This window comes from Panthera uncia, assembly GCF_023721935.1.
Source record: "Panthera uncia isolate 11264 chromosome A1 unlocalized genomic scaffold, Puncia_PCG_1.0 HiC_scaffold_17, whole genome shotgun sequence".
NCBI classification, from domain to species: Eukaryota; Metazoa; Chordata; class Mammalia; order Carnivora; family Felidae; genus Panthera; species Panthera uncia.
In genome coordinates this window covers 125325255-125345273 of record NW_026057577.1, presented here as the reverse complement: position 1 = coordinate 125345273, position 20019 = coordinate 125325255, and the positions used below count along the sequence as shown (strand labels likewise).

Below are 20019 nucleotides of genomic sequence, written 5' to 3'. Positions count from 1 at the left end.
CTGCTGCCGCCGCCGCCGCCGCGCTCGCTGGCTGGCCCGGTGCGGGCGCCGGACCCCCGCCGCCGAAGAGAATCAGCAGCGCCGTCGCCACCACTTCGGCCCGGGCCCGGGCCCCGGCCCCGCCCCGGGCCCCGGCCCCAGCCCCCTGCCCGGTCGGGCGATGAAGTGTCACTACGAGGCGCTAGGGGTGCGGCGCGACGCCAGCGAAGAGGAGCTCAAGAAGGCCTATCGGAAGCTGGCCCTGAAATGGCACCCGGGTAACTACTCCGCAACCGCCGCAGCCCTCGCAAAAGCCCCTCCACCCTTCCCACCCTTCCCACCCTTCCCACCCTTCTCACCCTTCTCCCCGGAATAACTCCGAGACCCTGGCCAGTCTCGACCTACCGAACCTGTAACTTCCCTCGTCCTGGAGACCGGCCCGGTCCCCACCAGGTGCCCCTGCGCAGTGCTCCTCTCGCTGGGCGTCCGCTCCGCGCCTCAGTGGATGCATCCCTCTACCCTAGGCTTCGCTGGAGCCCCCAGCACCCCGTCCCCTCCCAGGCGCCCCCACCCCACCCGACGCTTCCCGCGAGGCCACCTGATGGGAAGGACAACATTGTACCGACTTCACCCGCTCCTCCCACCCCTTCGCCAACACCACCGAAGGAGGAGTCGTGGGTTCTCTGGCTTGTCCCTTGCTGGAGTCCCGGCCGCTCAGCTAGCTGGATTTTAACTTCATCACGGAGTCCCAGCTACCCACGTGTAATTTATGGACCCTTATTGAAATTTAGACAAACTAGTAAAATGTCTTTTAAATAGCTGTGCCTTTTTTTTTTTTTTTTTTCCCTCTCCAAGTAAGCTGTTGAAGTACAAACCCTGTACTCCACTTCGGATGTTCTGCAGATTGAGTTTTAATTGGGTGTCTTCCCTAGTGAAGTTTGTATGTGTACTTAGAAGTATGTTTCCTTTGGATGTTTTATTTGGTAGTTCAGGCCTGTGTGACCTTTGTGAAGTAATCTGATCTTACAGACTGGGAAACTAAGGCTGTAGTCGAATGTCAGCTTTTTGAGGTTTATAAGAGGTTTACACATTAGCACTAATCAGTAAGCGCATTTATAGAGTCTCCAGTACATGCAGGTCACCATAGTAAGATTCTGAAATGCTAAGAGACTTCAAGAGTGTTGCTGGGAAAATATGCCCTACACCAGGAAAAGGCAGCTACAAGTGCAAACCAAACAGCAGAACATACACAATTGGTAGTTGGATTGATAGAATTGTAAGTTGGGCAACTTACAAATGCCCCAGGGATTCAGGGGAGGGAGTTTTCACTGTGTCTTGAGAGGCAGCGAGGCTTCCCGTTGGCACAGAAGCCTGGATTTTAGCTGGATCCTAAAGGAATGGAATTGGGAAAAGTGAACTTAACAGTAGAGGGAAAAGGAAGAGCATCATGGTGGACAGAAGATGGCCCAGGGGATGGTTTGAACGAAGGCAGTGTTTCCTGGAAATCTGAAAATATGGGTTGGGAGAAGAGCTGAAAGAAGGGCCTGGGACTCAGAGTCGGAAGGTAATGTCTGTAGGTGATGGAACAAGAAATCAAGGTATGGGTTTGTTACTTAAAGTGGTAATGATTACCCACAGAGGAGCTAAACATGTGTATTGGAAAGGAAGAAGTAAGCTAAACGTTTGTTACAGCAGGAAGTCAGTAGCTATATCCAAAATTAGTAAATACAAAAACAGCATAGAAACATATTCTTAGAGTAATAGAGGTTGTCATCAGAAATTGAATTAGGAATTAGAAGGAAGTTAGGAATTCCTTGACTCTCTGGCTGGGAAAGTGTGAGAAAGGATTAAGGCTTGTGACCCAATACATACATTTTGATGACAGTGTTCCGATGTTTTTGATAAGTAGTTTTAAGATTAGATTGTAAAGGGTCTTGAATGTTAGGCTAAGGACTGTGAAATTTGTTTTTCTGATAATGGAGGGTTGAAGCTGATTTTATTAAGATATCTTGAGGAGGTACTGTGATGGGAACTGAGTGGATTAAAGAGAGACAGAAGTCCGTTAGAGTCCACCGTGACAAATAGGGGCCCAAGCCAGGTTGGGGATTAGTGTGAGGGAAGGGCAGGGCTGGGTCGAAGAGATGCTGTAAAGGAAAAATGACCAGATTTGGTGATTAATTGGAAATCAGTGCAAGGAAGAAGTATGCAAATGTTATTAAAAACATCAGTTAACTATTTTGAAACCAAACCAATTAGTAACTAAATGTGAATATCTTCTCTGAATGCCATCATAAGTCATAGCATCCTAAATATCTCTTGGTTTGAAGATGCTTATACCTTTAAAGGATACATACTCTTCCAGGAGATACATGATTCTGATATACTTTGCTGTGCTGGCTTGTTAATTTGTTCAGTTCGTCACTTGGCAAATGTTTAATTTCATTCTATGAGCAAGGTCCCATGTTAGATGTTTCTGAGGTTGATGTATGGACTTTTCTTCAAAGAATGATTTGTACCTCAAGGTTAAAGGCTGCTCATTTTTCATTGTTAAAGGTAATTTCTTCTGTTTTTTTTTTTTTTTTTTTTAATCAACTGAAAATAATTCTCAGGGTGAACAGTACTGCCTAGTGAAGGGAAGGCTTTTATCAGATGACTGCCCTGAGCACTTTACTGTGTAAATGAGACAGGAATGGTCCCTGCCTTCTGCCGGCACGTATAGTCTTCAAGGAGTCACAGGAAAACAGGCAATTTCAGTCTGGTGAGATAAGAGCCATATGAGAGCAAATAGAAGATGCTTATCAGCACACATACATGACCTGGACTAAGTTTGTTATGGGTGGGATAGATGTTCATCTCTGAAGAAGGGACTTCTAAGGTGAGACCTAACACCAGAAAGCAGGGAATACAGGTGGAGGGAGGCAAGACAAAGCATGGCAGAGTGCAGGAAGGGAAAAGACATAAGCATGGCCAGGTGGCCAGCAGCCAGGTCTTGGAGGTTGGGGTAAACTGGATTAGGCAGATTGGATTTTCACCACAGGGCATTGGGAAGCCACTGAAGAGTTGGAAGCAGGGGTTTTTGTTTTTCGAGCATCTCTCTGGCTGTTATGGAGAGAGTACATTGGAGCAGGCAAGACTGGAGGTAGGGAGACCAGAAGGTCAAGGTACATTGAAGACCCATGGTGATGATGGGACCTGGGGATGGAATTTGAGCCAAGTGCCAGAATTCTCAGTGAGTTAAGTGGAGGAGGGGTTGAGAGATGCTTGGACAGTGAGAAGGGGAAGAAGGTGGGTGGTGGCCAATGAATAGTCTGGAAGGAATGCTAGTTTGCCCTCGGGGATGAGTAAAGGACCAGAGGCCAGGAACCAGGAGGATGCGGCTCCAGCACCAGCCCTGCCCTGTGAGGGCTGCAGCTGAAGGGGCCGAGAGGGAAGCCTATGGGGAAGTGGTGTTTTAAGGGAGCCTGGCCTCCGTCAAGTCAGGACGTAAAAGGCTCAATCCATGAAATCTTCCGGAAGGCACTGTAAAAATGTTTAGGAGGGAATAGAAGAGAGTGTCAGGGGATCAGGAGAAAAGCACAAAGAATAGTGTGAGAATGTCTTTTAAACTTTTTTTCAGCTGAATTTGCAATGCCTGTGGCCTTTGCATGTGGCTAGTAATAAATGTGGGCTTTCTGTTTCTTTATTATTGCTTTTTAACTTACTGCATTTTTTATTTTAGATCCCAGTTTAACATGGTCAACCCTTTCAGGTATATTTAAGTGAAATAAAAAGCCATATGACAGACTGAAAAAAATATTTAAGAAAGATGCTTCAGTAAGGGGTTAGATCTTATTTTCAGCTGGTGCATTGACAGACTTCATGTGTTTAAAAGCTTGAGCTTTCTCCACATTTCTTTGGGGGAGGAAGGAAGGGAGTGGGAAGAAACGGGACAACAAAGTACAGTACTGATTAAAAGGTGAAGAAGAACCACCCACTTACCTCCCCCAGTCACCTTTTTTGTTTTATGTGGGAAGGTTTATTTGCTGGCATTTTCTGCCACCCCTCTGTAATTTGGACTGTGCTTTTTTATTTATCTGACAAAAAGTTTATGAATGATTTGATGAAGATGTAGAAATCATGAGCGTTTTTAGCTGGACTCTCCCCTTGAAGGCAGATCAGGACTGTGTTGAGCTGCGTGTGACGGGAGGCTGGCTGCAGTAACTAAACCAAGTAGTTTTGTTTTTCTCACCTAGCAAGGAATCCACCGGTGGCCCAGCTTGGTAGCCCCGGCTGCTTGATGAAACCTTCAAAGACCTGCTCCAGGGTCCTGACCAGAAGGCTTGAGCGCTCGCACCAAGTATAAGCAATTAAGCCTCAAAGATAGTTTGTTGCTCTCTCGCCTCGCGGAGAGGTGCTGAGACAGGCAGGCTGCCATGGAGCAGTTCTCCTCCACCGGGTCCATGGACTCTGCTCAGCCGCTCGTAGGTGGGCCCTCACTTGCTGTCCAGGGTGGCAGTTGGGGATCCCAGAGAGCAGAGTGGAGGAGGACAGGAGAGAGCAGGGACGGAGAGTGCCTGCCAGTTGCCTTTCAAGGAAGACTTTTAAAAGCTGTCATAGAGCACTTTTACACGTGTTCAACGACAGCTTAGTCATGGTCCTGGCCCCAGCTTCAAAGGAGACTGAGAAATGGAGTTTTTATTACAGGACCAGATGCCCACCACAAAATCAGGGTTCACTTGTTACTGGGAGAAGGGGATGAACTAGCAGTCTCTGTCTCAATCCTCAGCATCACCTGTAGGCCTTATACCCTGGCTTTGGGCTGGGTTAAGGGCAAAAAGTGAATGCCACCAAAGCCCATTCGTTTCATGGGGAAAATAAAACCTTTCCTGGGAAGTTTCAATTGGTAGGCATGTGTTTATATCTCCTTGGCTAAACCTGGGTCACCCGATATCCCCAACCTCAAGAAATTCTGGGGCGGTGAATTCTTTGGGTACTTTACCACTGTGAACAAAATCAGGGTTTTGTTAGAAGATGAGACTAGATATGGGGTAGATGACTAGTAGTATCTTTCGCAGAGTGGTAATCAAAATTTAAAATAATTACAACAGGGCACTGAGTGTCCTGTGTTACCTAAAACCTGATGCAGCAGGGCCACAACAAAACAGAATTTGGTAGTACAGTAAAGCCTTAGCTTGTGAGCATAATTTGTTCTGGAAACATGCTTGTAATCCAAAGCACTCCTATATTAAAGCGAATTTCAGAAACCATTGGTTCAGTTGTGTTCATGTGACCTTTGGCATCATGTGCTACTTGTATTGCAAGACATCACTCGTTTGTCAAGTTAAAATGTACTAGAAATGTTTTCTCATCTTGTGGAACACTCGCAGAACGAGTTACTTGCCATCCAAGGTTTTATTGTGTTCATTGGAAATAACAGAAAACCTAGCTGCAGTGGCTTACAAAAAATTAAGAAGGTTCTCTCTCTCTCTCTCTCTCTCTCTCTCTCACTCACTCTCACTTTCTCACTGCGAGAAGGCTTGGAGGTAGGTTCCTGCTGGCATTGTTTCAGTGGTTCATGTTTCAGTGGTCTCAAGATGGCTGCTGAAGCACCAAACATCATGTCCACATGCAAGGAAAGAAAATACACTAATAGACTTCTGCTGTCATCTCATTGGTCGGAACTGTGTCATAGGGCCATTCTAGCCGCAAGGGAGGCTGGGAAAGTAAGTACTTTCGCTTATCCAGCCTCCACAGTAGAGGCTGCAAGAGGAAAGGGGAGAGGTGTTGGACGATCTAGCATTTAGTGCCTGCCACAGAACGGATTAAGAGCTTTATCTGAGTGGGTTTTTTTTTTTTGGGGTTTTTTTTTTTTTTAAGTTTATTTATTTATTTTGAGAGAGTGTGTGTGTGAGAGAGAGAGAGAGAGAGAGAGAGAGAAAGAGAGTATGAGTGAGGGTGGGGCAGAGAGGGAGAGAGAGAATCCCAGCATGGAGCCTGATGCCAGCCTGACTCAGGCTCAATCTCCTGAACCTTGAGATCATGACCTGAACCAAAATTAAAAGTCAGACGTTTAACCGACTGAGCCACCCAGGCGCCTCTTGAGCTATATCTGAATTTTAAAAAGTCCATTATATAGTTAGTTGGCTTATCAGTAATATGCAAAAGACTTGCAACTTTGTTAGCTGTAAATTCAGCATGAGGTAATGATGTCACTGAAGGTTAATGCAATGAGCTGTAGTGATTAAAAGTAGAGTGTGAAGAAAAGGAAGTAATGGCTGGCTCCTTGATTATTGGTGCCTGTCTTCAACTGCATCGGAGGTAGGGGATTGTGGTGTGCCCTAAGAAATGGGAATATTTCGTGCAGGGAGAAGGTTGACTATGAGATGACCGTTGGCTGTCTTCAGATGGACCACGCTGTGGAAAGGGATTTAGACTTGCATCATATTACTTTTCATTTATAGTTAGGCTGCAGGGATGGAGATTTTTTTTTTTTCTTCCAATTTAACGGGGCCGTGATTCTAAAATAATATGGAAAACTTTTTATGTTGAAGTATCTTTGGGGTGCATGGGTGGCTCAGTTGGTTAAGTGTCTGACTCTTGGTTTGGGCTCAGGTTATGATCTCATAGTTCATGAGTTTGAGCCCCTCGTAGAGCTCTGTGCTGACAGCATGGAGCCTGCTTGAGAGTCTCTCTCTCTCTGCCCCTCCCCTGCTTGCACCCACATGCTCTCCCTCAAAATAAATAAATAAACATTTTTTAAAAAGTATCTTAAGAGCCATGGCAAATTGGTGCATTTGAGAAAGTATCGTCAGTGATAGTTGAGCAGAATATCACCTGAAGGACTGGGCACCAGTGTGATGGTACCTAAAAAGAGGAGGCAGGATGTCCTTGAAGGTCTTATTATTCTAAGGCTGCAAGATTCATCGTAGGGAGTATGTTTCTATCACACTTTTCCTCCAGTCTTAGAGGGCAAGTATTGAGTTGTAGCTTATGAAATTTTGGAATGCTTCATAGTAGATTCAAACATTTAACTTCCTAAGCATATCACTGATCTGTTACTACATAACAAATTACCAAAAACTTAGGGCTTAAAACAACAGACACAGCAAACATGTTCATCATGGACTCAGTTTCTGAGGTTCAGAGTGTGGGAATGGCTTAGCTAGTGGTTTTGGCTCAGGGTTTCTCATGAGGTCATATCTTCAGTGGGAAAACCCACTTTCAATCTCACATGGTATTGGCACGCCTCCTTTCCTTGCTGGCTACGGGCCACAGGCCTCCATTCTCCACGTGGGCCACCTGAGTGTCCTCATGCTGTGGCATCCGGCTACTCCCAGAGTGACCCAAGACAGAGCAAGAGTCCAAGATGGAAACTGCAGTCTTTTTTAAACTAATCTCAGAAGTAACTTACCATGCTGTCATCCTTTCTGCTGCCCACTGTTGGTCACACAGACCATCCCTGGTGACCTGTGAGGGGACTACACAGGGTGTGAATGCCGGGAGCTGGGGATCCTTGGGGGCCCTTGGGGGCCGTCTTACAAGCTGGCCACCTCCCTGAGGCAAAGATGTTCCCTGAATTCTGTAGTTAAAGGAAGCACAGCTAAGGGAAGAATAATTAATATATATATTTTAAAGCTTTATGAGGTTTATTTTGATATATGTTGATGAGAAAGAAAAACAGTGTGAAGAGTAAACATAATACTAAGTAAGTTGTCTATAACTGGTTTGATATATATGTTTTGCTTTTTCTGAAAATGTGTACTAGTCAGGGTTTTCTGCTGGTGGCTATCCAGTTTGAGTACTCAGGGATGCACCACGGCTGAGGGGAAAGCATGAAATTTCCACTCAAGTAGATACTTCTCACAGATTCTGATTATCAACTCTCACCCAGGTCTCTTGGCCTTTCCCTGGTTGTTTTCCTTTGTTTTGTACACGCCTCATCTGTTTATGACATTTGTGATGAAAGAGGTCCCTTTCAGATACTGTCCTCTACTTGTTTGATGTCTAAATATCTGCGACTTTATTTTCACAGATAAGAATCTGGATAATGCCGCAGAAGCAGCTGAACAATTTAAGTTAATCCAAGCAGCGTACGACGTGTTGAGTGACCCTCAGGAAAGAGCATGGTGAGTGTCACACTGTCCCTCCTATCTTCGTGTGTTTTCTTGGAAGGAGTGATCAGTAGAGGATTTAAAAAATACATCACATATAGACGTGGACGTTAGATGTTTCGGTGTGTTCTGAGGCGTCTCTCAGCTATTCGTTATATAAAATGTAGTATTAAGGTTGAAGGAACCTTAGAGGTGATTCATTTTATGGGTGATGGGACAAAGTTTGGCAATATTAAACGGATTTAACTTTGATACCGGTGACGTAACTTCTCATTAAATGGGATCTCTTTGGTGTATGACAAACTTACTGGTGTTGGACAAGCATATTGACTTGTCCTTAAAAAACACATACGTGTCAATGCAAGAATTGCAAGGCTTCTCTAAGAACTACTTCATATGAAGAAATTGAGTTAAGCTACTACATCTATGATGGATACTTTTACTTATGCTGACCTGATACAAGAATTTTTAAAGTCGAGTTTTCAGATCCTTGATGAACTCTTTCCTACAAAGGAATAGGTTTTAAGCCCCGACGTAACTGTGTAAGAGCCTGCTGTTACGAAGAGCACCTGGGGGTTGGGTGCTGTTGTGGGAGTCTTCTTTGTGTTAAAAAACGTACAGCACATGGCTGGCTGTCAGGGAGAAAGGCTGTAAAGAAAAATCGTCACAAATTGTCTTTTATATAAAAATCAGAGAGAATCCTACATGTTTCTCCTCCCTAAGAATTTGGAGATCTGGCCTTAGAGAATGCTTAAATTCTTTCCTGACTTCCTTGGCTCTGTGCTCTTCTCCTTGTCCTAAGGACTCTCTTGTCCTTTCTTCTGAAGCCCCTGTCTATTAACAGTCTTGCTGCCTGCAGGCCTGGCTGCACTGTGGCTGGGAGCACAGCCCTTCGGGTGCAGGAGGCCTGAGCTTTGCTACTTATTGGGTTTGTGATGATGGACAGCAAGTTATTAAATATCGCTGAGCTTCAATTTCCTCTTCTATCTTTAGGGGTAAGAACTAACGTTACAGAGTTATCATAAAGAGTGATTGTGTGTGTGTGAATCTCCTAGACTGTTTACATAACCCTACAAAGAGTCTTGTTCTGGTCGATGTTGGTGGTAGATCTGATCACGAATGTATAAGGAGTCTATAGAGCAGGTTATGTCCAGTGCTGACTTTAGTAAAATGCAGCTGCTTTTCTGGGAGTGTCCTGGGAATTCCCTGGCTTGTTAAATTCCATCGTTCGGATGGACTAGTACTGTGTAATGCCGCGGCATATTAGAAGTTGCAGTCATAGTTTTAATCAGCAGTTTTGTGAAAGATTATTCTTTTCATGTTGATATTTAAAAACTTTTTTTTCAGTTGTAGACTGGACATAATAAAATGTATAATAATAATAATATTTGGTCTATTTCAGAGTAAGGAGTCCTTCTGAATTCTTACTCAGCACTCACTGATGATGCTAATTTGTTTGTTTAGGTATGATAATCATAGAGAGGCTCTACTGAAAGGTGGGCTTGATGGAGAATATCAAGATGACAGCTTAGATTTGCTTCACTATTTCACTGTTACCTGTTACTCTGGTTATGGAGATGATGAAAAGGTAAGATAAGTGAACTCACTCTTAATTTTGTATCAAGCACAAGACTTTCAAACATAAAGAGAATTCCCTTTGTTTTTTTGAAGCGTATTTATTTTGAGAGAGACACGTGCATGAGTGGGGGAGGGGCAGAGAGAGTGGGAGACAGAATCCCAAGCAGGCTCCACACTGTCAGCTCAGAGTCCTGCGTGGGGCTCAGACCCATGAACTACGAGATTCATGACCTGAGCCGAGACCAAGAGTTGGACACTTAACTGACTGAGCCACCCATGCGTCCCACAAAGAGAATTCTTAAAATTATAACAGGTGAAGCAGTGTTCATTTTGGAAACTGAAAACACATTGGCTTCATATTTAAACTGTCAGCATATGAAAACCTCCAGTTGAAACCTAAATGTTCTTGCGGTGACAAAGCTCGGGTCTGTAATTCCTTAACATTAAAGGTTTTCATGTTACATTTAATTTTTTAATTTTTTTTTAATGTTTATTTATTTTTGAGACAGAGACAGAGCATGAACGGGGGAGGGGCAGAGAGAGAGGGAGACACAGAATCGGAAGCAGGCTCCAGGCTCTGAGCTGTCAGCGCAGAGCCCGACGTGGGGCTTGAACTCACGGACCGTGAGATCGTGACCTGAGCCGAAGTCGGACGCCCAACCGACTGAGCCACCCAGGCGCCCTTTCATGTTACATTTTAAAATCTTATTCTGTGGATAAAGAAATTGTGGTTTATATACACAATGGAATACTACGTGGCAATGAGAAAGAATGAAATATGGCCTTTTGTAGCAACGTGGATGGAACTGGAGAGTGTGATGCTAAGTGAAATAAGCCATACAGAGAAAGACAGATACCATATGGTTTCACTCTTATGTGGATCCTGAGAAACTTAACAGAAACCCATGGGGGAGGGGAAGGAAAAAAAAAAAAAGAGGTTAGAGTGGGAGAGAGCCAAAGCATAAGAGACTGTTAAAAACTGAGAACAAACTGAGGGTCGATGGGGGGTGGGAGGGAGGGGAGGGTGGGGGATGGGTATTGAGGAGGGCACCTTTTGGGATGAGCACTGGGTGTTGTATGGAAACCAATTTGACAATAAATTTCATATATTGGAAAAAATAAATAAATAAAATACACAAATAAAAAAATAAAATCTTACTCTGTGATCAGACAGAAAAGTGATAAGAATTTGTGTTTCTGCTACTGTTTTTTTAGGGCTTTTATACAGTGTATCGTAACGTTTTTGAAATGATTGCGAAGGAAGAACGAGAATCCGTGTTAGAAGAGGATATGGAGGATTTCCCAACTTTTGGAGACTCTCAGAGTGACTATGACACGGTAAAAGAAGATTGCATTGCCATTTTATAATTAGCATTTTATTAGTGTCTCCCCCCGCCTCTATTTAAAAAGACTGGTTCCTAGTTCTGGGTCCTGTGCTGTAACTTTCTTCCTCTCTCCTTCTGGAGGGGCTTTCAGCTCCCTCACAGCCTCTGTTTTTACTTTTCCCTGTTTATTGAGCGTGGTCCCATCCCATTAATTGCCTCCTTCAGTTTGTTCTGGAGAGGGATTTATTCTGTAAAGCCTTAAAAGGATTGTCTTCTCCATGGATTAGTAGTGATACTATGTATATGAAAAAGATGTTTTGTGTCACTGATTTTTGCTGCCTCACTGAAGGAAAAAATCTTACACCACAGCATTTGACTTGTTTTCTTTGTCTCTAGGTAGTCCATCCTTTCTACGCTTATTGGCAGAGTTTCTGCACTCAAAAGAACTTTGCTTGGAAGGAAGAATATGATACACGACAAGCTTCAAACCGCTGGGAGAAGCGAGCCATGGAAAAAGAAAACAAAAAGATCCGTGACAAAGCAAGGAAGGAGAAGAACGAGCTTGTGCGCCAGCTGGTAGCTTTCATCCGGAAGAGAGATAAAAGAGTGCAGGCGCATCGGAAACTCGTGGAGGAACAGAACGCGGAGAAGGCGAGGAAGGCCGAGGAGATGAGGCGGCAGCAGAAGCTAAAGCAGGCCAAGTACGGGATGCGGGATGCGTGGCGGGGCCCTTTCCAGGTAGAGGTGTGGGGCCAGACCTGACGGGTGCTTTCCAGGGGGAGAGGGGGCCAGATCGTCATCCTGGCTTCGTCTTGTTTTTTTAAATCCTGGTGTTGACAGTTTTTCATCTACCATGAAAATGTATTTCTTTTGAATCCCTTTATTCTTCAGATCCTTTGCAGACACTTGTGAGATGTAATGATAGTGACTGTTAATTTGAATTCTTGCTCCGTGCAAGGCCCTGTTCTAAGCTCTTTTCTCACAGCAGATCTGCAAAGTAGGTTCTGGTTTTGATCCTCGTTCCTTTGAGGGAGCGAGGCAGAGAGGTCCAGGATCCCGTAGCCGGGAAGTCACACAGGCAGGAATTGGCCCCGAGAAGCCTGTGCAGGGCCCTGGCTTTGCACCCCACTGCAATGCTGTGTCTGTCGGTGTACTCCAGATATGTAGTTCATTCTCGTGCCTGTAAAGTTTGAGTTAGCGTGAGAGCATCGGGTCCAGAGCATTCTTCTAAAAATTACTCACTTCTTCAATTCTACCCACCCCACGCTTCATCTTTGGAAAATTAGCACTTTACTTGACACTTAGAATTTCAAAGTACCTCAAGACTTTTAATAAGTTGCTAAGAGTTCTAGGTTTCAAAGCCCATCATCTAATAAGCAGTTTGAATCACATAAGCACATAACAGACAGATCAGTGACTTTGCCCCCGCTGGAACTAAGCCCAGGTTTTAAAAGTGTGGAAGCGCTGACGGCTTGGGAGGAAGGAGCTCTAGGGGATGGATTGTCAGCCCAAAGAGCAAGTCGAACCGTGTGCAGACCTGCTTCTGAGTGAGAGACTATGCTGTGTGTCTAGACTGGCTGGCCAGTACAAGGAACAGAGCTGGATGACCACGGCCGACCTGGAGAGGGAGCTCAAGGAGATGGAGGCGCGCTACGAGAAGGAGTTTGGAGACGGCTCAGCCGAAGATGAAATGGAGGGGCCTGAGCTCAGAGACGGGCACGATGGTAACTTCATTCGTTAAGAAACTTTAGAAAGTAAATGTTTTTATGCGCGGATGAAAGGAGAACAGATGCAAACCTGGAGACCTCGGAGTTCCAGTCAGCTGTGGCTGGTGTTTTCATGCCTGTCTGCTTTTTAAGCAGAGCTGGAAATCCGGACTTTTATGTCACGTCTTCCAGTTTTTAAAGGTGGCAGATGATTCAGATGAAAAACAGTCCAGTATAGGCCAAGCAAAGGTAGTCCACTGAAGTAGTCCGATCCTTATAATTTGATTAGTAAACTCTTTTCTGGCCATGTTTTGAACAGTTTGTGCTTCTGACTGCATACATGATCTGCCAAGTGGGCACAGTGACAGGTGTGACTGCTGGTTACTTAAAAACTGCAGGGAAGCTCGCAGTAGGTCAAGTTTTAACATCAACTCTTCCCAGAAAAACTAATGTTGTACAGGAGCCTCTGTGAGCTATATAAATTCTTCCTCTCATTTCTCACTTTGTTGAGGGTCTCCCCCTGGTGTGCTGTAGTGTGTCATTTCTGTGCCTCTCTCGTTACAGCACAAGGGACGGGACTGCCGTGAAAGGCAAGGTTAGGCCTTGTTGAGAGTACCTGACCTTCCGCATGGTCTCTAGCTGCTCCACGAGAAATAATGTGGAATGATCTACACACAGCTTAGTCAGTTTCACCTTACCTACACATGGGTAGCCCAAATGATAAAATGGTGGATTTTTATTTACTCAAAATGATCAGGAAATGAAATGTTTTATTAATGACTTAGAAGTAGTATGTGTGAAAGTCTCTTGAAAATTGTAAAGCAGTCTATAAACGTGAGGTGGCATGATTAGGTAGAATTATATAATTTTTGAAGTGCTTTTATATACAAGAGTGTGCTTGATCCCCACACAATACCCTTTAAATGTACGTTTTGCTCATAAAATGATAGCAGTTTTACTGAAGCGGAAACTAAGACTGAGAAGCTAGGACATAGGCCTGAGAACATATGGCCATTTTTAGATCCAGATTTTGACTTCAAATCCAACAATCTTTATTAAATATTTGATTAATCAAAGGTTATTTCATTTACATGATATATTGAAAGGGTACAGGGAATTGGACAATAATACTATTTGCTAAATGTTAATATTAGGATGTGTTTTGATCATTTATGATTTCAGTGAGAATGTCCTTCAAAATCATATTCACATCACCTATATATAAAGAATCAAAACGTAGACTGTAGAAGAGTACCTTGGGATCTTTATTGATCTCATTGCATTTATTGATCATTTGAGTACCTTGGGATCATTTATTGATCTCAGTGGCAGTCAACTTACTTGTTTTATTCCTTATAAAGATAGATTATGAGATTTTTCAAAGACTTTGAATTCAGTGTTTTAGTTGCTTAGATTTTGCGAACTGTATTGGTAGTAATTATTTGTTGTAAAAAAGCCCTAAGCTTATGAAAAAACAGAGTGTAAGGACGTGCTAAAGTTTACATGTAATATGCTATTTTATGACCAGCCTGTCAAATAATGATGGAGTGTTACAAGCTTAAGTTTATTGAAGCAGTTAAGAGTAGGTTACAATTATAAATGTGTTTGCATCAAATCTTGCTCAAGAAGTAAACTAAAAAACCTTTGTTGAAAAAACTTCTTTGTGGTAAAACCATGAAAGCGGCATTTGGTTTTCTGAACTTAGCTCATACTGAGAACTTTGAGAAGATTTTGAGTCTTTTCAGTGTATTTGTGAGAAGGACTTGAAAGATAAAATGGTTTATTTGGAAGCCTTCCCTTATAATTCAGGGCTGCTTTTAAAAGGTAATCAAATCCTAGGCACCTGGGTGGCTCAGTAGTTAAGCATCTGACTTCGACTCGAGTCATGATCTCACGGTTGGTGAATTCGAGCTCCGCTTTGGGTGAGCTTGTGCCCGGTGAGCTTGTGCCCGGCTTTGGGTTAAAAAAAAATAATAACATGAGCCCCAGGTGAGCTCTGCTTCTTTCTCTTTCCTTCCCTCCCAATCTCTCTCTCCCCCCACTCCCTCCTTCCCTCTCTCTGTCCCCCCCCACCCCTTCTTTACCCCTCCCCTGCCTTTTGTGGGATTCTCTCTCTCTACCGTCTCTTGCACCCTCTAAATAAATAAATAGATAGTTAGATAGATAGATAGATAGTAATCAAATGCTAGTAACATTGTTTGTTTTGTCTCCAGAAATGCAGTTTCTAATTTGTGTGTGATGTTAGATCGTTACTAAAGAGATGTTTTAGATCTGTGTTCTACTCAGCCAGGATTCTTACTGCCGGCTTCCCTCTTGTAGGTAGAGACAGTGATGAGGTCGAGGATGCTGAGCTGTACGATGACCTTTACTGCCCAGCGTGTGACAAATCTTTCAAGACGGAAAAGGCGTACGTTTAATATCTTTAAACTCCCCTTTTCTTCTGAGGGTGAAGTGTAACTCTGAAAGTCCTAAAGAGAAAGTGCTTGTAGCAGTTGGACACCAGCCCTTCCATGTCTTCTTGGGGGGTTTCTGTCTAACAGAGGAGGAAGAAGGATCTGTACCAGCAGTTAAGTGTGTTGTACTGATTCTCATTCATGCCAGTATTCCTGTGTAATAGCTGCTTTTTAAAACATCGATGCATCTCCAGAAAGAAATGTTGCTTGTTGTGACAAAGAAGGCATAGTCACACGGACAACCAGAAGCTAATCTAGACCAAAGCTAATCTCTGCTGTTGCAGGCAGACTCCCTTCCCGCCCTCACGCTCCTGTGCGGGCCATTGCTGCCAACGTAGGAACGTGTCCTGCCTAGACCATATCTGCTGAAGCGGAAGGACTCTGCCTTTGGGGAACAGCGAGGAAAAGAGAAATGTTTGAAAGGATTCGATTATAAAGGGCAGGGGGGACCAGGGCAGAAAATGAAAGTAGAGGCAGCAAGGGACAAAGAAACAAAACACACGCAGTGAAGGAGACAGGAGACGAAAGGATGGCAGTGGTGCTGTGGGGTCATCAAGGGAGTTGGTGTGTAACCCCGAGGGAAGGGAGAAATGGTGGAGTGGCGAGAGAAGTGGCAAGGGCAGGAGAGTTAGAAACAAGCAAGAAGACAAAAGCAGCAGTGAGGAGATTTGGAAAATTATTTTTTTAAACAGATTTTTTAAAATAATTTTTTTAAGTTTATTTTGAGAGTGAGAGCGAGCACATGGAAGGGGCAGAGAGAGGGGGAGAGAGAGAATCCCAAGTAGGCTGGGTGCTGTCAGCACAGAGCCCGACGTGAGGCTCGAACTCACAAACCGTGAGATGATGACCTGAGCCAAAATCAAGAATCGAACGCATAACTGACTGAGCCACCCTAAAAAGTTATTTTTCACTCGGAAATAATGTCAAACTTACAGGCAAGTCACAAGAATCGATATAGAGCACCCAATTCACCTGTTGCTAACATTTTGCCCCATTTGCTTTAACGATTCTCTTCCTCCCTCCCTCCCTTTCTCCCTTTCTCTCCCCCCTCCTCCCTTCCCCACTCTACACACACAGGTTTTGCCTGACTAATTTGAGAGCAGGTTACATCCATTACATCCATAATGCTCTTTTACCTTTCAGTACTTCAGTAGATGTTCCTTAAGAGTAAGTATATTCTGTTACGTGATCACAGTACAGCTGTCAACTTCAGGAAGTTTGTAACATTGATATTGCTTCCCTCTCCTTTACTGGCCTGTACTCCACTTTCAGCAGTAGATCTGTGTTAGTGTCCTGTACAGTTTCTTTTCTACTTCAGCACAGAATCCAGTTTAGGATCATGTGTTGCATTTATTTAGTTAGTCTTGTTTAATCTGGGCCAGTTCCTTTGTCTATGCCATTGTTACTCCAGTATACTGGCCCTTTAAAATATTTTTTTATTAGAGTAGTTATCCTTTTGAGTTTGTCTGTCTCCTCATGATTAGTTTCAAGTTGTGTATCTCCAGCTGGAATACCACATAGACATGTTGTGTTGCTCTCAGGGTTTCCTTTCTGGAGGTATATGATGTCTGTCTCACCTTCCTTGTGGTAATGATTTTGATCACCCAGTCCAGGCATTGTCTAATTTTTACTCTGTAGAGTTAGTGTATTTTTCCCTTGCAATAGATTTTACCTTATAGGATGTTTATCTGAGATACTTTAAAGTAGGCAAGTGTCTGAGCACCTGGGTGGCTCACTTGGTTGAGTGACTTCAGCTAAAGTCATGATCTCATGGTTCATGAGTTCGAGCCTGCGTCGGTCTCTGCAGACACTGAAGAGCCTGCTCGGGATTCTGTCTCCCTCTTCCTGCCCCTCCCCCACTCTCACACACTCTCTCTCAAAAATAACCGATTAAAGTTAGGCAAATATATTGCTCCTCATCACAATTTTCTAGATTTGGCATTCATTGATGATTGTACCTTGTACCAGTTGCCACCGTAATGGTCCCAAAAGGGGGCTTTTCTGGTACCAGTGCTCCTGCTATATTATTAGTCCTCATTTGGTCTTCTGCTATAAATAAGAGCCTTGCCTTTCCTCTGTCTGTCTATTATCAGTATGAATTTGTGAATTTTTTTCAATGTTTTATAATTTATTACTGTACTTTTCATGCTCAAACTTTTCCAGATATGGTTAGTGAGAGTTCCTTCAAGGTGGCTCCTTGAAGAACATCCCGGGCGTTCTTTTGAGCACTTACCTTCTGGTACAAGATGTTCCAACTTCTCCAAGGAAACATGGTTTGAAGGAAAATTTTAGTGGAGAGGAAGAGTAGCAACTCAAACTAGAAAACCACAACTCTGAACAAATGAGATGAAGTTGATAGTGACATAGTTTCCCACTTTTCTTGTTCATCTAACAACTCGGTACTTCAGTGTTGTCAACTCAGTTTTGTGAAGTGTTACTTAGTGGTCCACAGATGCACTGAAAGAGACGCGGCTCGTGGAGTTTTAGGCAGAGGAGGACAGGTGTGTGTGAACTCACACTTAGGATGGTAGGAGTGAGGAGGGAGAGCCCTCTGGAGGAGGTGAAAGACAGTTACTGATAAAAGCAAAAGGAGGTGAACTACTCTTGTACTTCAAGCCTTCACGTCATAACCCAAGGGGCCTTCCTTTTTAAGTTGAGTGTCGTCCTATAATTTCCCAGGATCTCTCGAAGCCCACAGCACACTCTGGAACGTGTCAGCGCTTGGCAGATACTCGGTGATTAGGAGGAAATGGTGGAGAAGACTTGAATCTTAAGGACTGGAAAATTAAAATAATAGAATTTGACCCCCCCCCCCAAAAAAAAATTTTTTTTTGAAGAAAATCTGTAGATGGAAGGACAGCTGGAGGGGAAATACTGGATACAGGGAAAAACAACCACTGCCTGACAGGTCCTGACACGGTCTTTCTGGTTCTCTCTCTGGTATCACCAATAGTTTGCTTACTTGGAAAAATAAATTTTAACATGGTTGTACGTATTCAGCCACATGTTTGGGCACATGTGACTTCTCTTGCAGTTACTTACAACAGATTGTTATTTCAGGATGAGGAATCATGAAAAATCAAAGAAGCATCGGGAAATGGTTGCCTTGTTAAAGCAACAGTTGGAGGAGGAGGAAGAAAATTTCTCAGGACCTCAAACTGATGAAAATCCGTTGAATGCCAATTCTGAAGACGATCTAGAAGATGCACCAGAACAAAAGTACTTCTAAAAATGTTATTAAACATACTTATAATGTTAGAGATGAGATTGCACTTAAATGCTGTCTTATCTGAAAGAAGTTATTCTGTTATGCTAATATTTTCCACATGTTTTTCTACTTAAGGGAACTTACAAAATTGAAATGGGTAAAGCATGATGTCAAGAATAGTTTGTATAGAATTTTTTGACCATTAAAAGCAGTTTTATACCTAGGTAATTGACATGTTAATTACTGTCAGTGGAACCACTGTTACAATTTTCTAAAATGATAATGTGAATGTTTTCTTTTTAATATCTTATAGTATTAAATACTTTTAGTATTTTACTTCTCTCTGTATCAGTAGTGTTGTAGTATTTTTTTTTTTTTTTCATTTAGCAGGTAGTCACAGAGTTAAGTATTTGATGTTTTGATTTATATTTGTTCACAGGCTTTCTAAAAAACAGAAGAAAAAGAAACAGAAACCAGCACAGGTATGTTGAAAAGTTTTATTGAATATCAAATTTAAAGATAGAGTGCTTTTGTTTACTCAGTAGAGTCTGCTTTAAGGAGAGGGACTTTCAGTATAATTTTGTTGGTTATAAAATGGTTTGAAGGGAATTGAAAATATTTTCTTTTGTCATCCCTTTTTCTCCATTAATATGCATGTAGCTAATTTACTTAATTTCTGTGTCAGTGTGTTTTAAAATTTGTCAAGTGGAATTAATTCCCTAATAGTAATTAGCTGAGTGATCGTATTTAAAAAATATTGGGACGTGTGATGACTGGGTTTTTAGATGAGGACAACAATTAAAACCAGAAATATGTGAAAATCTGAGGTTTGGTTATTGTATATCTAAGTTTCTTTTTCTGACAACATAAGTGGAATTTTGTAAAAGGAATATTTGGTTAGACATGTGTAATGATTGTGATTCTTGAAAAAATGTTTCTTAATACTATTCAGAAATTTAAATCATTTAAATATTTCACACCTGACATCTAAATCCGATCTCTCTTATGAATATTTTTAAATTGTGGCACCTGAGTGGCTTAGTCGGTTAAGTGTCAAACTCTTGATTTTGGCTCACGTCATAATCTCATGGTCATGAGATTGAGCCCTGCATTGGGCTTGGAGCTGACAGAGTGGAGCCTGCTTGGGATTCTCTTTCTCCCTCTCTGCCCCTTCCTCACTCTCACTTTCAGATAAACATTTTAAAAATATTTTAAAATAAAAGGTTATTATGTTGTTACATATGTGTAACAGTCCTAGGGATGTATAAAAAGAGGGCTTGTCCATTTTACTAAGGATACTTGGTGGGTCTAAAGGGAATAGAATTGATTCCTATGCTATTTTAATATAATCTAATTCTATTAGTTTATATTAGGTTTTAAATGTTATAGTTCTTTTTGAAAACTGAAAATATTTTCTAATACGTATTTTTTAAATGTTTATTTATTTTGAGAGAGAGAGAGAGCATGCATGAGTGCTAGCGGGGGAGGGGCAGAGAGAGGATCCCAAGGTTTTGCACTGGCAGTGCAGAGCCCGATGTGGGGCTTAAACTCAATAACTGTGAGATCATGACTTGAGCCCAAATCAAGAGTCAAGTGCTTAACCAACTGAGCCACCCAGGCGCCCCAAAAGCTAAAAATATTTTTAAGAAAACTTAGTTAACAAAACTTTAGATTTGGCTT

At 42.7% G+C, this 20019-nt stretch overlaps 1 protein-coding gene across 1 annotated transcript in view; it reads left to right on the top strand.

Annotated features, from left to right (window-relative positions):
- DNAJC21 (DnaJ heat shock protein family (Hsp40) member C21) overlaps positions 1-20019 on the top strand; it is a 29350-nt gene continuing 9331 nt past the window's right edge. Inside the window, exons 1-9 of the mRNA XM_049648197.1 lie at positions 1-257; positions 7991-8084; positions 9534-9657; positions 10863-10985; positions 11369-11673; positions 12545-12696; positions 14998-15085; positions 18192-18350; positions 18779-18821. Of these exons, the coding sequence (XP_049504154.1) occupies positions 161-257; positions 7991-8084; positions 9534-9657; positions 10863-10985; positions 11369-11673; positions 12545-12696; positions 14998-15085; positions 18192-18350; positions 18779-18821 (1185 nt within the window). The 5' untranslated portion in view covers positions 1-160. The remainder of the gene's footprint in view (positions 258-7990; positions 8085-9533; positions 9658-10862; positions 10986-11368; positions 11674-12544; positions 12697-14997; positions 15086-18191; positions 18351-18778; positions 18822-20019) is intronic.